Source organism: Rhinolophus hipposideros (genome assembly GCF_964194185.1).
Source record: "Rhinolophus hipposideros genome assembly, chromosome: 11".
NCBI lineage: Eukaryota > Metazoa > Chordata > Mammalia > Chiroptera > Rhinolophidae > Rhinolophus > Rhinolophus hipposideros.
In genome coordinates, this window is record NC_138057.1 from 44,019,541 (window position 1) to 44,036,551 (window position 17,011).

General features: G+C 39.5%; 1 protein-coding gene across 9 annotated transcripts in view; it reads left to right on the plus strand.

The window, feature by feature from the left end:
- TLE4 (TLE family member 4, transcriptional corepressor) overlaps nucleotides 1-17,011 on the plus strand; it is a 142,402-nt gene that overhangs the window by 113,391 nt on the left and 12,000 nt on the right. For all 9 annotated transcript variants that reach the window (XM_081066080.1, XM_081066081.1, XM_081066084.1 and 6 more), the window contains 6 exons: nucleotides 6,289-6,408; nucleotides 7,380-7,433; nucleotides 7,945-8,097; nucleotides 9,329-9,461; nucleotides 9,822-10,015; nucleotides 10,651-10,727. In XM_081066080.1, coding sequence (XP_080922206.1) covers nucleotides 6,289-6,408; nucleotides 7,380-7,433; nucleotides 7,945-8,097; nucleotides 9,329-9,461; nucleotides 9,822-10,015; nucleotides 10,651-10,727 — 731 coding nt within the window. The remainder of the gene's footprint in view (nucleotides 1-6,288; nucleotides 6,409-7,379; nucleotides 7,434-7,944; nucleotides 8,098-9,328; nucleotides 9,462-9,821; nucleotides 10,016-10,650; nucleotides 10,728-17,011) is intronic.

The following is a 17,011-nucleotide window of genomic DNA, read 5'->3' on the forward strand; positions in this document are numbered from 1 at the left end:
AGCTCTACCAGTTCTTAACGATTCCTCTGTCAGTTCCTTCTTTATCTCAAACCAAATTTCTCTTACTGGGAGAGAAGCTGAAAGACAAAGACAACATTAGAACATTTTAAAGAGCGTGTTGTTCTTGACATGTTATAAAGGTGAAACATTTATTAAGAACAGACTCATTACTTTATATGGAGTTTATATTAAATCTTATTTTAAGAAGGGCAGGTCTTCAGAAAGTCCCAGTCATTTTTGAAGGTGAATTTTGATTTATATTAATTTGAAAAAAGCAAGTTCTGTGAGGGTTATATACAGATTGTGTTTTTAATGGTTTCCTTAATCAAGCAGGTTATTTTTAAAAAGTTTTACCGTAATGAGCAATAGGCTGACATCAGTGACTGGCTCAGAGCCCTACCATATTTAGGTATTTCACCACTATCATGTAATAAATTTTAAGCTAATTTACATAAATTTGCATGTGTTATGAGTCAGTATATAAGACATGTACATTTTGACCAAAGAATTTTTATTGTAAAGTTCTTACATTTAATTTTTCCTGGTTGAGGATTATTTTCTCCATCTCTCCTGGTTATTCCCTTATCAATGAGATAATACATTTTTAAAATGTTTTATCATTTAAAAAAAAGAGTTCCATGAACAGGAACATACAAATTGTAATATATTACAGTGTGTGTAACACTGTATAAGAGAATGTCAGTTAGAAATTTACTGGGGTAAGTGTACTGGTTGAAAGAATTTTGTGCCTGAAATGCTGTCAGGAGTAGGACCATAGTTGACTCTGGATGACTTACGATTGGTGGGCTTCTCCTGACGGCCCTTCTGCTTAGGGGTGGGCTGAGTCCCTGCTGATCTCCAACAGTACCTTGGCCTATCTGAATTCAAAAAAGTCACCGGTCTTCATTTCTGTTCTAGGTATTGGTCTTTTGCAGAGGGAATCATGATGGAAGTTATGGCATCAATAAAGAGTCTACAGGGCTCTGGAGCCTGCCATCTCCCGCCCTCTCACCCCCACCGCCATAACCAAACTCCCCCTGAATGGTTCCTGACTTGAATTAATTCCTGTACTGAATGAACTACAGGTAGAAGAGCAGTATAATTTCTTTTAACCTGGGCTGGTTTTGAGAGTAAAGAGGCCTGGTCAGCACTGTAAAGCGGGAACAAACCAGGACTTGCAGTCACCTCAGCCAGACTTTCATGGTGCCCTCTGCCCCATCATTATCCCCTTTATCTGTTTGAAAAGGAATTTACCCTTTGGTGCCAAGTAGATGGGTTGTTTGAAGGCCACAGCTGATGAGCCAACAAATGGTAATGAATGAGTTTTAGAGTTCTCGATCTTGGTTGTCTGCTTGAGCTTTAGTGTATTCTTTCTGGTTGGAATCTTGTTAGTGGGCAGGGCATCCGAGCACTGCACCTATGCCAGTGGAAAGCTGAATTAGCTTGATGTGCATTTGAAATCAAATTAGACAATTCAATGTGAAGGTGGTATTTATAGCCTGCAGTATTGAACCAAAACCTGTTGTGATTGCAATAGGAAATGTGTTTTGGTTAATAGCAGCCTATTGAAACCCTATCATTATGGACCTTCTGTATATCTATATTGAGGGACAGTGCTATCCAAATGCCTAGCATATTCCTTATGTGAGGCTTAAAATAGAAGATCCACAGCAGGTCTGTAGTAAGTAGAATGTGGTACAGTCATAACGCTGAGTTGCTGTTGCAGAGGGCTCAGTTATCTGCCTGGATCTGTACCTTGTACCTTATGTGGATTCTTTCATTTAGTCCTCAAAGCAGCCCAATTGAGGGAAGGGTGTCGTTGACTACCAGGCTGAGTGACACTGAGCAACATGCCCAAGGCTACACACCTATTAAGTGGAAGACTCTACACTCTTAACTCAGGCATTCCGACTCTAGAGAGATGCTCTTGCCTGCTAGTAAAGTCGGCTACCTCTTATTAAAATTAGCTAATTATAACAGTACTACCCCTCTATTTTTGGGGGGGGCATAATATACTTTATAGAACTCTTTCTCATACATGGTCATCTTTGATCTTGAGGTGGCAGAGAAGGAAAGCGAAAGAGGCAGACCCAGCCCTTTAGATTGCTGGAGGTGTCAGTTTTCCAGCTGACTTGGTCAAATACCCTTAATAAAGTCTAGATTGGATTTCAAACTAGGATCTAAAATTTTTCTCGTTTTGAGATAACATGATTTTAATGTTAGGAATAACTATTTTTAAAACTTATTTTTTACTACCAAAGCAATTAGGATTTTTCATATAATAAGACTTACAAATTTTAATATTTTTTTCTTGGTTTCTCCTTGTTTGTTCCTCTCCTCTTTTTCTTTCATTGAACATCTACCTTGTTTTTTTTTTTAATACCCTAATACACGTGTTTACTTCTTACAAATACAGAGCTTTTTTAAAAAGTTACTTCTAGGTTATTGCTTTATTTTTCAGAGATTTTTACTAGACATTCACATTTAAGGTATTTTGCCCTTTCTGGCTCGGCTACTACTTCTGATTGTGACTCTCTGTTTGTTATAAATTTGCTGTATATTTACATGATCAAACTGTAATGAGAAAAGATTTGTTTAATGTTTCTAAATTTGTAGATTTATACAGTCATGATGCAGCTCCAATAAGTTTCTTATGTAATAAGCCAGGGAAATATCTAACCTAGCTAAACTTTTAAAATAACAACAAAGAAATAAAACTAAGCTTTTCTTATAAAAGCGTGACTTTGTCTTTATTAATATTTATGTAATTCCTCCTGTTCACATGCCCAGCAAAGATCCAAGTGGTCTTCCAGTGGCAGAACAGTGGACTTATGACATTCATGACGAGAGTTGGTGCCAAGTCCAATTTGATTGCAGAGCAATTATGTTATTAAAATGCTGCTTATTGCCCCAGTGTCCGTTGTTCAGCTTAACCTTTAAGTGCCACTGATAATTAACTACTTTATCATTCTACCAGGAAACTCCAACATGTAACTGTTCTACAGTAAAATTCACGAATAATATTGCCCATAGAGCCTGAAACAGCCAGTTTTTTAAAAAGTAAAACTATATGTATATGTGTACCAATAAATAAGCATAAAAGTCAAAATAAGCATTACCATTTACTATTAATTTTTAAGAAAGTATTTCATTGTTTAAAAATCAGTCTTTCGTTTTGGACAGAGTGGAAATAACTTTCAGTAGAGTGCATCAGAATCAAAAGGCTGAGAGATTTGTTAATCATACACATGCATATTCAGTTTTTTTTCTTTCTATAAAATATCAAATTAGTAGGATGAAGGCATCTAGAAGTAGGTAAAGGAGTAAAGGTGAAAAAAGGGCAGAGCTTTCGTATTGCCACTTCCAAGGGGTGCCACTATTCTGGTCTTACTTACTTTACTTTAGTGAATGGTTTCCCATGGAACTGAACTGTTCAGCCTAGAGGCCCTCTGAAAGAGAATGTGTCATACGAATTTTGGATTGAGATTAAGGAGTGCCGGGGGGGGGGGGGTTAGTCATTATGTTCAAAAACATTTCTGGGCAGTTCTATGCCACTCACTATGCCAGGGGTCCTTATCACCCCAAGAACCCAGGAGTGGGAAGTGGCCTTGCAAACAAATAGCCATAAATTGGTTGTGAGTGCTTTACTCACTGGGTGAGCAAAATGTTAAGGGAACAAAGACAAATGAGTGATTAATTCTGCCTGACAGAATCTGAAGGAGCTTTGAAAGGTGATATTAGAGCTGGTTCTTAAGAATGAGATTTCAAAAGGAAGATACTCAGGGAAAGGGCATTCTCGCAAACCCTGAAAAAAAAAGCTACAGATGCAATGAAAATACACAGAGCACAGGAAAGAACAACAAGCTCATAGTGCTGAGACAAGGCCAGGACCCTTGTTTGCCACAGGGAATGAAGGACTTTAGAAAGTAGCCATACTCAGAAATTTGGGCTTTTGTTTTCTGTGGATGATGGGAAACCATTTGTCACTTTTTAGGGATTCAATTTGTTGAATCTCTGTTTAGGAAATATGAATCCAAGAAATGTGGAGAATAGACTGGAGGGGGAGAAACTAGATATGGGGTTCTGGTATTAAATATAGTAGATAATAGCTCACAGATGATGTTTGTGTGCATGATTTCAATGCAGTAATGGTCATAAACACCTGATTGCGTTGGGTCATGGTGTGAAAGCAAAGGCATTGAACCAAGTTTTACACATTGGGAATGAAGAATGGAACTCAGTGGAGATATATGAAAGTCCAGAATTAATCCACTTTTTAAAATTGTTTGGCTTCTAATGTTTTGATTCAGTCTTCAGCCTTACTAAATAAATGCCTGCCATCTTTTCTTACATTAAGCTGAATGGCGAATGTTTTAGTAGGGATAGTCACAGGATATGTTTAAGTAGGGATAGTATACAATGTGTATACATGTAGAGTATTCATATAAAAGCAAGAGGCACTGGTACATGAAGGAAGGGTTTAGAAGTATCCAGCCCCTCCCTATCAGTGGGAACCTACTCACTGGTCATGATCTCATCTTTCTCCTTCTCCGAAGTCCCACCCTCCACCCCTGACTTTAGAGCTGGTGGTGGAATTGCCATCAGGACAGCTGACCACTAGGGGGTGATTTCTTGGTAGCCATACTGACACAGATGTGGAAAAAGTTTATTTTCCTCTCACAACAAGCTTTGAAAGTTTAGCCACAAAAGAGAACCTATCACTTTGGATCAATGGAAGTAAAACGGAATATATAGCCAAAAGTTCTGGCAATCACGCTGCCTCCCATAGTTAATTAAAAGGCCCTTGGAAATTTTGTGTATCTTTATACAAGTTAATTATTACTAACAGACTAAGATAAAGGGAAAAAAAGTACAAGGTATTAATTTTAGATAAATAAAGTTATAAATGAGGAAGAGCTTAATGAACAGTTTTCTGAATTGATTTGAATGCCAGGCAAAGATATTCTGGTGATTCTTGTTCTTCATAGAATTTATTTTCTTATCTCCAAGTATTTTTTCCTCTACCCTCTGAGATCAGCCCTTCCCTAGCACAGGCTGGGTTAATTTAGTACTTGGAGTCTTGCCCTGGTGCCTTACTGAGGGACTTGGCTCCTCAGGCTTTTACAACCCACCCTCGGCTGGTTAGCCCTGCACCCGGCCCTGTTCCCTCTCTTATACTCTCTTCACCTTTATGTAAACCTTCTGTTCGGTCTTTTTGGAACTGAGTCACTAGCCAAATCCAAAGGTTAGTTCCAACTTTCATCACTTCTATATCCATGGTTTTAAGCTCTCATAACACCTAAATGTACTCAGTAACCACCTGGCCTTAACAGCAGACAGACTCGTTCTCTATGCTTCAGATCTTGTCACCAGTGTTTGTTTTCTGTGTTGAGAGCTTTTTGGGAGAGCAGAGATGACAGACGTAGCTTGAGCCCATACAGATCGTCCTTACCATGATCCCAAGAGGCAGGGACCACCTTTCCCCATTCTGTGGTCCTAATGGGGTTCCTGGGTTTCCAGAGATACGAAGGAGCAGGTTCATGATAACTCTAGAAGTCAGAAAGCAATAAAGTGCATTTTTGTATGTGTGAGTTTGTGTGTGTGTGTGTGTGTGTTTTCCTTGTTTTGTGTTCTTACATTCTACTGTGCATCTCCCAGGCCCTTAAGGTACAAGGCTAAGCACAATTCTGTAAATAAGATATTTGTGTCGCATGATCTCCATTTTGGGGGTACTTAAGTAATTCTGAAAGAGTACCTCCTTTTTTTTTCATTGAGGAATTACTAATTATCTCTCAAGCTGGACTCTAAATAATTCAGTTTCTCTGTAGAGGCTTGAAACACTAGCTTCCCATTAACCAGCAAACTTGAGGAAAAAAAATAGCCTGTCTTCCTTCCTTTTTTCTCTTGTATCTGCTTTCTTTCTCAACTCTCTGAAGGTGCATCAATAGTATAATATAAACATCTCCTTTAGACCAAACCTATTCTGTCCTTTTGGTTTACACTATTTCCTAACTCCTTTTTTATCTCTCTGCTCCTTCTGTCCCATCTCTGTTTCCTCTGTCTTGTTCTTTCATTTTTCCCCCGTTCCTTTTTTTCTTTTTCTCCTTGTTTTTTTCTCTATACCTCTGTTTTCTTCTCCCTTTCCTCTTCTCCTCTCTCTCGTCTCCTCTTAACAGCTTTGCAAGTGTGTACTAATGAACACAAAGTAGATAAAGTCTCAAATGATTAAAGAATCACACTGTTAAATGGCTGATCATTTCTCAACCCTGCTTCCCTTTCTATTTTCAGAGTTCTTCGGTGTCCCCGTCAGCCAGTTTCCGAGGTGCTGAGAAGCACAGGAACTCCACAGACTACTCCTCTGATAGCAAAAAGCAGAAAACAGAAGAAAAGGAAATTGCAGCTCGTTATGTAGGTTCATTCACCTTTGCTTTGGGGGAGGCTGGTTTACCTGGCTTTTTTATCAATAGCCATTTTACCCTTTCACTATCACCAACCAACACTAGAATAGAAGATAACATCCTAGGGGAAAATTTTTATTGCAGTTAGAGCCATGTTAGTTGGCTAGCCAAAGTCCTGTGTGTGTGTGTGCGTGAGTGTGCAACATATCCGTGAGCAAGAACAGAGTGCTTTACCTGGCAACTAATATTAATAGAAGATTTGTGTTCCATATTATTATTTCTAGATGTATTTGTTTCCCTCCATATATTTCAAGGTGGCTGAATTTCTTGTGGTCAGCCAGAAATGTTAAGGAAAAGTGTAAAATTACAGAAAGCCTGTTAAAATGTCCTGTGCTGAGCAATTTAGCAAGTTTTGTGGAATACGACTTGTAGAGACATCCAGGATATCCCTGGCACGGATTGACTCATTTTTCTTCAGTGACTGGTCCTTCCAGTCACATAGTGAAGGGAGCCAGCTAGATAAGACTGATACGGAGGCATGCAGTCCCCACTCAGCTTTCCATTGTGGTACCCCACAAGACTGTAGATCTCAGAAAAAAGGCTGAAAATTAGAATTTCCATGTGAAACCTCCCAATTTAAAAATTGTGGCTATTTACCCAGTTTTTAAAAAAATGCTAACAGAACGAGTCACATCCATGTGTAGGCAGGGTTAGTGTGGGCATGTCAGTTTGCAGCTGGTACTTGAGAGAATCAAGGAAGTCATAAGCTTCAATTTTTTTAACTGTAAAATAGAATCATCATGTTACCTACTTCAGAACTTCATCATGAGGATTGAAGAACATAGTACACTGTAGTGTTTAGTACTCTTGATGCAGTTCAATTTTATAAGATGTGAGGGATTAGTCTGGACTTATCTAGGGTAAATCTGGCTTTTTTTTTCCTCTGGGGGAGGAGATAATACTTGTCAATTGTCGATGCAGGACAGCGATGGTGAGAAGAGTGATGACAACTTGGTGGTTGACGTTTCCAATGAGGTATGTTTATGGCTCATTTAACTTCCTCTTCTTACCCAGCTCTAACAATGACTAGTGTCCTAACAATTAGCATCCACAATGTTTTCTTAATTTCTAAAAGGACCCGCACGCTTTATTTACCTGAAAATTTTATGTATTACTGATTTTACATGTGAATGAGCCTTTTGTTACAATTGCTATTCTTTTCCTGTGATGCACACGTGTGTTTTACTACCAACCATAAATGCATACCAAATGTCTGTGCTTCGCCTACAGATCTCATTGATAAGTGACTTGCACATTTGTAGAGTTGTAATTTTTGTTTTTATTTTAGATAAATACTATAAATTTGTAGTATTTTATTTGATCTCAATGCCAAATATTTTCTTCAGCAATTTGGTGAGTCTTATCTATTCCAGAATATTTTGCAGTTCTAACCTATTAACTACTTTCGGCTAGAAACGTCCACACCCAAGTACTCCAGCATTGTGAATGTGTATGCTACATTAATACCTGAGATATTCCTTTGTAGGATCCATCTTCCCCTCGAGGGAGCCCAGCACATTCCCCACGAGAGAATGGCCTAGACAAGACGCGCCTGCTCAAGAAGGATGCTCCGATCAGCCCGGCGTCGATCGCGTCCTCCAGCAGTACTCCCTCCTCCAAATCCAAAGAACTTAGCCTTGTAAGCAGTTCTTTTCCATCTTTTTTAGTGTTCCCTGTTTCAGGATGGTTGGGTTTGACTGTTATTTTTTCATTTTGTATTTTTTACATTTTCCTATAGGACTTTTATTTCCAAGTGTGTGTATATGCTTGGTAATTGGGTTTAATTGACAAAAATATTTTTGGAACAGATGCGTTTACTTACTTGTCAGTGATGGATGTTTGTTTTGTGAGTCTTTTTGCAAGGCTTGGGGAGGAATATGGGGAAATTGAGTGAAATGTGTCTTAGTGAAGATGAAGTACACACGGGTTACAGAGATGGTGTTGTCAGCTGTGGTTTATGGTAAATTTAGTTTTTGGCTTGGATGTGATTTAGTTGCGAGTTTTGTTTGAATTACCAAGCTATGTATGATTGCAATGATTCTCCCTTCCTATCTAAAAAGGAATCTGTCATTTATAAAAATCTACCTTGACTCACACACAAACGCAAAATGTAACTGTTTGCAAGTCAGGATAATCTCCCTATAACCCCTTCTTCTGTGGCTTTGTAGTTAATTCCATTTTTGTATCATGTGCCTTCCTTTTTCCTCACCAGTTATTTCCTTACACCATAATATAACATTAACAACAACAAAAAAGACAGATTCAGTTTTTCAATAACCTTTTGAATCACAGCTAAGGAAAGAAAATTCGTCAGTTTGTGTGCAAATCAGAGGGATATGTCTGACAGAGAGTCCGATTAAGTTTTTCTCTTTTTTCCTGGCCTTTTGGCCTTGTTGTAATGGCAACTGCTTTGTGCTGATCTGTAGGACAATTCAGGCTTGGATCGTCTCTAAGAGGACCTGTTAACCAGGAAGTCTTTTGTGACTTGAGCAATCCACAAGGAGCCCAACTCAAGCCACTCAGTCTTATTTAAATCAAAGCCACCAGCAAGTGGCGGTCATAGTCAGGATGCATGATATTTCAGCCTTCATCCGACTAACCAGTGTCCTGGAAATGGTCTACTCTACTCTAAATTCAGCTTCAGTTTATGTCCTCCTGAACATTGGTTTTGTGGTCTCAGGGAACTCTCCCCCCCCACCCCCAGCTCTCTTTAATTAATGAAAATAAAGGCCTAAGCTAAAGAATCTTTTCCATTTTTTCCTTTCTTTACCTTTTTAAATGTCAAGCATCATTGTTATTAAACACCATTGTTTTTCAACATCATTGTTAAAACTGTGTTCTAATTGCCAGTGTATTATATCTCTTGTTAGAATGAAAAATCTACTACTCCTGTTTCAAAGTCCAATACCCCTACTCCACGAACCGATGCACCCACCCCTGGTAGTAATTCCACTCCTGGACTGAGGCCTGTACCTGGAAAACCGCCAGGCGTCGACCCTTTGGGTTAGTAAGAGAAAAGTTTGTCTACATATTTATGTTGCTTGTTTTTAAAGAAATTAAAGCAATTTAAAGAGTGCAGTCCATTAAGAGTATTTATTAATAACCAGCACTAAATGGCTTTTTCAGAAAGTTATTTAATCCTAAACAAGCACCTGGCACCTACCACGTCTGGCACATAGTAGGTGTTCAATTTAATAAGGTTGAATGAATGACCCTTGATGAAGGCTTGAATGACTTTTGAGAATATTGAAACAAACTAATTTAAACTACTGATCCTATTTTTTAATGTATATAAGAGTGTCTTACTGCACTATTGTTTCCTGTGTTCTTGTTTTGATTTCCTCCTTCCATTTCGGTCTGTAGCCTCAAGCCTAAGGACCCCAATGGCAGTTCCTTGTCCATATCCAACCCCATTTGGGATAGTGCCCCACACTGGGATGAATGGAGAGCTGACCAGCCCTGGAGCTGCCTACGCAGGGCTGCACAACATCTCCCCACAGATGAGTGCCGCGGCAGCTGCTGCCGCCGCCGCCGCCGCCTACGGAAGATCACCAGTGGTACGTTTGTGGGGTTTTATAAAAGAAAACTATTTCAGAGCACGGAGGATTGTCATACATATTCTTTTAATGGGGTTTGTTAATTCGAAGTATTGATATGGTGTGTATTTATAAGTTAAATTATATGTAATTATATTGAGATCCATTTTCTTTTGTAAACTGAGGGAATTTCTTCTTTATAGTTTATTCCATTAAAAAAATTGTGACCCTACAAAAGTGCAGCAAATAGTATAATGATATAGTGAATGCTTTGTTTCCAACATGAGCATGAATAATTATTAGTATATTTTTAATGTATGTTCCACTCCCAATTATGGTACCATTAAATCATAAACATTGCATCATTTCATCAATAAATACTTCTGTATATATTTCTAAAATTCTATATTTCCCCGAAAATAAGACCTAACCAGAAAATAAGCCCTAGCATGATTTTTCAGGAGGACATCCCCTGAACATAAGCCTCTAATGCATCTTTTGGAGCAAACCTTAATATAAGACCCGGTCTTATTTTCGGGGAAACATGGTTTTTGAAGGATCTGTTCTCCCAGGTTTTAGAAAAGATATTGAGTAGGATAAAATGAATGAATGTAACTGTTGTCTGGTTTTATTGTTTTGTTTGAAAAAAATTTTAGGTTGGATTTGACCCACACCATCACATGCGCGTGCCAGCAATACCTCCAAACCTGACAGGCATTCCAGGAGGAAAACCGTGAGTACCTCTGTGTCAGGCCCTGGGCCCTTGCTGGCCCTTTAGACTTTGAGCACTGCTAGACAGTGAGGGGGAGTCCCCATGGCTTGCATTTTTTTCCCTTGCAAAGCATTTTCTATTTTCTCTTAAGTAAAGAGGTAATGAGGTGGGGTTTTGTGTTTTCCATTTAAAATCTTGAGCTTCTAATATGGAAATGTAAATTGCTGAGGCATCTCCAGCAGTTAGGTTTTCTCTGTATGTCTGTTACTGTTTTCAAGGCAATTCTATTGCCTTGAAAGAAACCCTCTTATATGCAAACCTGGATGCTCAAAATTTGAGCATGTTGAAAAAAGACATACCAAACTTCAAAGGCTGAAAAGAAAGAAGTGTGGTTTTATGCTCCGTTGTGTTTCCGAAAAAGGTGACTTGCTCAGTTGGCTTCTTGTCTTGTGAGCCGGATGTTTGGAGTCCCTGTATTCACAGCTCCCCTGAGTCATGAAGGCAAAACACAACCATGCGTTGTTCCAGCCTCTTCTCGTACATTCTCAGCTCACCATATCTCATTCCAGTCCAGTGTACCTTTTGATTACTACCTATGCACAGTTCTCTCTGCTATTTGGCCTCATCTTCCCAAAGACTTTACTGTAAAATAACACTGGGTTTTCCTTTAAAAATCCTAGCTTGCTTCCTCTCTCCTCTCTTTTGGGAAGCGTCCCTGCAGATTCTCCCAACTTATTAGTCAAATGTGATTTTTATTCTCATTGGTTTTTACATTGGCATCCAGTCTGTCACTATATATGCCGTACACATGCTGTTTCCTCAATCTCTAGTGCTTTCTCACCTGCCCTCTGCTTTCTGAACTGGACCCTCAATAGCAGCTGAATCCCATTCTCTCAATAGCTTGCCTGCCTGGGGCATTTGCTTTTTCTGGTTCTTCCTACACACTTTTTCTGTGGCCTGCTGTCTCACTTCAGGTCTCTGCTAAGATGTCCCTTACAAGTGTTCTGCCCTGACAGCCATATCTGAAGTAGCATGCTTCTCTCCCTTTCTTCCCATCACCGTTCTTTTCTGGGCCTTGCCTTTCTCATACTTGTCTCTAGCCATTATCTGCCTCTCCCCCCTTGAATATAAGGTCCACGATAGCAGAGCAGAAGAATTCTTTGCTTTTCAGTTATAGAATTAGCTCCAGTGCCTAGAATGGTTTATAGTTGATCACAATATGTACCTATTGAATGAAAAAAAGAAAGGGGGGGGCGGAGGGAGAGAGAGACAGAAAGAGAGAAAATATGTGCCAATCTTGCCCTTCTCTGACCTCCCATTGTTTGTTTATTCACTGCTATACACTCAGAACGTAGTTGTTACCCTTTTGTTTCCTGTGTGCCCTCTTTCTCGATGTTTCCTGCCCCTCAGTGTTAATCATTCCTGACCTTGACCTTTCCCTTTCCACCTGGGGCATCAAACTTTGTTCTTCCTTCTGTAATTCCCTTCGCTACAAACTACCCTAAACTTCCCTGTTGGATCAGACACAATGCTGCCTCCATAGTCAAGTTGCTTAGTAAATATTTGACTCATTAATAGTGGAGGCCAGGCAAATTAGGGTCTTTGAGTTCCTTGAGAGTTGAAGGTATAATCAGTTATCATAAAATTTTGTGTACTTGTGTGTGTTCTGCAAATAGTTTTTTACTGACTGACAAGTGTTGTTGACTGAGAAGTGTGATGTATGTGAAGGTGAAAGTTTGGTCTTATTTAAAGCAAGAATAAATAACAAGATCAAAGGATTAATCAAATAACTCAAACACCTGCAAGTCCCGTAGGAAGCTGTGGGGATGGAGGGGTTCCTTTAGGGAAGAGACGTCACCCCATGTTCAGGTACTGCACGGTCCTCAGTGAGTCAGCAGTTGCGCCACAGCTACGTATAACCACCAAGGCAGATGAGGTAGTGCTTCTCACCTCAGCTGCTGCCCAGAGGCCACAAGACGTGAACCTGTGTTAGGTGTACTTAAAGAAGCAGTGATAGCCTTGGTTTGGGAGTTTGGGCCAATTGAACCACTGTAGAATCACAGCTGGTCTCATTCAGGTGGTGCTTCCGAGCTTTGAGCTGAGCGCCCTTCCTTTCCCCTATTGACTCTAAGCATTATAAACATTTTGAGATACTTTTGGGAGGGTTGGAGGATAGCTGGGAATTTTTGTTTCTGAGAATGATAGAGTCACACCTAATGCAGGTGACAAATGACACCAGGAATCCCAAAGAGTGTGGTGTCGTCCACAGAATATGGGTTTTGGAGTGAGACAGATCCAAGTTTGATTCTGACTCTGCCAGTTGACAACTAGAAAGAGAGTGACTGCAGTTTCTTAACTTTGTGAGCTTCAGTCTGCTTATCTGTAAACCTGGGCTGGCACTTCCTGACAAGAAGGTGTGCGGATAAAATAAGACAATATGTTATATGTTTAGTACACGGTGGCTATTCAGTCAACTATAGCATTATTTTCTGTTCAGTTTGCCCTGGTGTTTTATCAGTTTTTCAGCCTCTTATACAATTGAATGTATTGTAGGGGGCAGAAATGCCCCAAGAAGATTAGATGTAATAAATTAGACTCCATGTTCCTGTTACTGTTATGTCTTTATATAACAGGGCCTCAAGACATATAAATTCACATTAATTTACACATATAGAAGTGATATACTTTCATTATAGATTTTTACAGAAGACATGATTATAATGATTATGTGGTTCTTCAGATTATACAGAATTGTGAAACTTTATGTTGTGCATATATTTCAACATAAAAACTATTTTTTGTGCTAGAACATAAAACATAATAAATCATCTTAAGGTCTCCCCCACCACATGCACGCACAAAGTAACTGCCTTGCTCCAGAAAGACCTAAGAGTTGAGCATCTCTGTCCTAATTATTTTTACATAATGAATTGCTAGATAGTATCAAAAGTTATAATTAAATGCATGTTCCAAAGTAATGAATAAAATACATTTATTTGATAATTCACATTGGGCCCTCTTGTCTGTTCTGGTGAATTAGCAAAGGTTCCGCTCACTGTAATTAGAATGACAACATGGTTTAATTTCAACATAAGCCAAAATTGGACTTTCTTCCTCACCTGCTACTTAAATGAGGCCTCTATAAATAGTATGAAACTATTCGATTAAAATCATGATACTCATTGTATTATAGGCTATGGCATATGAATACAGCCATAACGTAAGACCTCAGGTTTATGGGTTTTAGGCTGCTCACAGTTTAGAAATCTTTCTCTGTTGTATTTATTTGTTTTTATAAAGCAAGATTATTCAAAATAGGAAGAATGCTTGACATAAGAAAACCCTCAACAGTATTTTTTGACTGGCTAACCTACTAGTGGGTTCATATGCTGCTTAGAACTTAATTTTCTATCATGCTTTAAAAAGTGTGATAACCAGACTTTTAATTGTGAACTCAAAATCTAGTTCAGTCTTGTTAGACATTAAAAACTTGGAGAAGATTTTGCAAAGTATGAGAAAGATATGGGTAGTGTTACAGAATTTGGCCTCTTAGAGAGGGTAAATAAAATGGAGGAGGAAAGGCCAAGGACTTTCTTTAAGCTGGATTTTCAACAAAAGGTGATGAGCCAAATAAAGTGACTTCAATGTGCATGTTTTAAAAAGAACAATTTGCAGATGCCTTGATTGTTTGAAGTATAGTTCTATCAGAAATTCCAAACTCCCTCTGTCTTCACCCTCTCCCTTAGAGAGCCACTCTTAGAACTTAGTAGCTGTACCTCTGTGTGTGCGTGCGCGTGTGGCAGGTCACTGTATTGCTCTGGCTTCCCCGTACCCTCTCCCTCGAGCCTTGTGTTTCTAGTTATTTGCTGGACATCTCAGCTAGGCATCTTGAAGTATATATTACTTCCACTTCATATTCCAGTTCAATAGTAGTCACAAAATCCTTCCCCACACTACATCTTCCTTCCTATTTGCCCATTTTTCAGTAACTACTAGTATTGTTTCTTTTTTCCTGAAATCGGAAACTCAGTTATTATTGGCTCCTTCCTCACTTCTCGTAAGTTGAGTCCTACAGAATTCTATATCTGGCTTGTTAACCTTCCCTTTGCCTAATTCAGGTACCCCATTGCCTCTTATCTAGATCATTTAAATAACTGTCTTTTATTCCTCCTATTACTCATACTCCTTTTTACCAAATTTATTTTATGCATGGCTTTGCTCCAATAATATCCCACCCCTTCTCCCCACAGAAAAAATTAAATTCTGTTTGTGAAGTTCTTAGGCTGGCATTTAAAGCCCTCCCTTTTGTAGCATTATATTGAGGTGTGTGCGTGTGTTTTCCAGATATGCTTTGGCCAGCTTTTCCAACCCCTGACTATGGAGTCATTTCTGAATAAATGAATCCCTGAATTAAAACCTATTGAGAAATTACCCACATCATTTCACCTCATTCTTTTAGAGAGCCCTTGTTCTCTGCTAGTCCCACCCCCTGGAATCATTTTTCCGTCTTCCTCCCTCCTTGGTGAAATCCTTCCATCGTGTAAAATCCATCTCGAGGACCGTGTCTCTCATGAGGCATAAGCTTTTTGAACCACCACAAAACTTTATGCTTTGCATCTTCCCCCTGGAAAAATCGTCACTTCTGTATGTTTCTCATCACACTTCCTACACGAGAAGTTATTTGTGGGCAAGGCCAGTGCCTTACCTGATTTTGTATCCTTAGCCTGACACATAACAGAGTATGTGGATAGGAGATACTTATTGATGCATTTAATTGGATAGAAAAAGAATAGTTCTTTAAATTCAAGCCTGGGTTTCTTTGATTGCTAGAAAGGTTGACTTTGCTCATTCCAATCCTTTTTGCTGTGTACACATCAAAGAGTTTGTTGACATCTGACAATAAGTATGTGCTAGCTGTACTTTTTCCAGTCTTGAGTATCTTACATATACTTGCAGCAAACAGGGCCACATTATGTCCTTAATGTAAGTAAGCACTTGAAATTCTTAATAAGGGAGTTCCAGGAACATAGTAGGTGTTCACAGAGTGGTGGTTGTGGTTGAGTTGAAGAATGTCCTATTGAAAACCTCGAACGAAATTATGTGTCTGGTTTCTGAACTATTAGGCCCTTTAAAAACCATTAGTGATTATAGAGAGGAGAGAAAGGATGTCTTTTCAAGTAAATTATCATTAAGAATGTATAACACCATCTAAACTTGAAATAACCTTTCTTTCCCTTCCTTTAAAATTTAGTCTTCATAACCTCTTAATTGCTAATACAATTAGCCTTTTTCTTGGTCATCATCCCTCAGAATCTCAGCCTTCTCCATAAGCATTCCTACTTCCCTTCCTTGCCTGAGCTGACACCTGGCTCTCTCTTGAGGGGACCCCTCCACCTGCAGCCCTCTAAAGAGTGCCCTTTCATTTGTTTCACACCCACAATCCTCAGTGATGGGATGATAAAGACTGTCTCCCCCTAACCCCCACTTCTCCAGTGCCTTGTAGAACTGAACTCTACCTTTTTATGAAAAGCACCTTTCAGGCTTATGCCATTGGACTGTACCTGTTCCTCTACCTTGTTGGAGGAATTTCCCCAATTTATTAAAAAATTGACACTGGCTTAGGGTCTTCCTCCCCTCAGAGCCTGCTATCACCCTGGGTACCTCTGGTTTCACAAGGTCAGCCTTCCAATAATTTTGTCTTGGGACTTGGACCGCATCATCTCTAGTGAACCTGTGCCCTTCTCAACTTTATCTTCTTACAGACTCACAAAGAAGACCTTGTCATCATCCCTCACTGGGTCACCTTAGAAATCCGAATGTCCCACCCAATATAGCTGCCTCTACCTCCCCCTTGCCAGATTGATTGTTTCAGTTGCAGATCTGTTCCCAGTTCTCTCACAGTCTCCCAAGCCCCAGCTACAGGCTTCTCCCTTAGATTACTGCCCTAACCCCCCGACTAGTTTTCCTTCTTTCATTCTGCCACCTACAATCCACTCTTCACCCAGCAACCAGAATGATCCTTTAAAACATTAACTGAATCATGTCACTCCACTGCAGAAATGTCTTCAGTGACTTCCCATTCTACTCAGAATAACATCACTCTCCTCATCACCACCTGCAAGGCTCTTTTACCAGCCCCCTGCCTCTCTTCTGCCTGTCGTCCTCCCCTCAGTGCACTCGGGCCTCTCCCATGGGTCTGCTTCAAGGCCTTTGCATTTGCTCCTCCTCTCCCTGGCAGATGTGCAAGGCCCCTGTCCCTCAGGTGTCAGCTCATACGCCACCTCATGCCTCTCTGTGCATCTTTA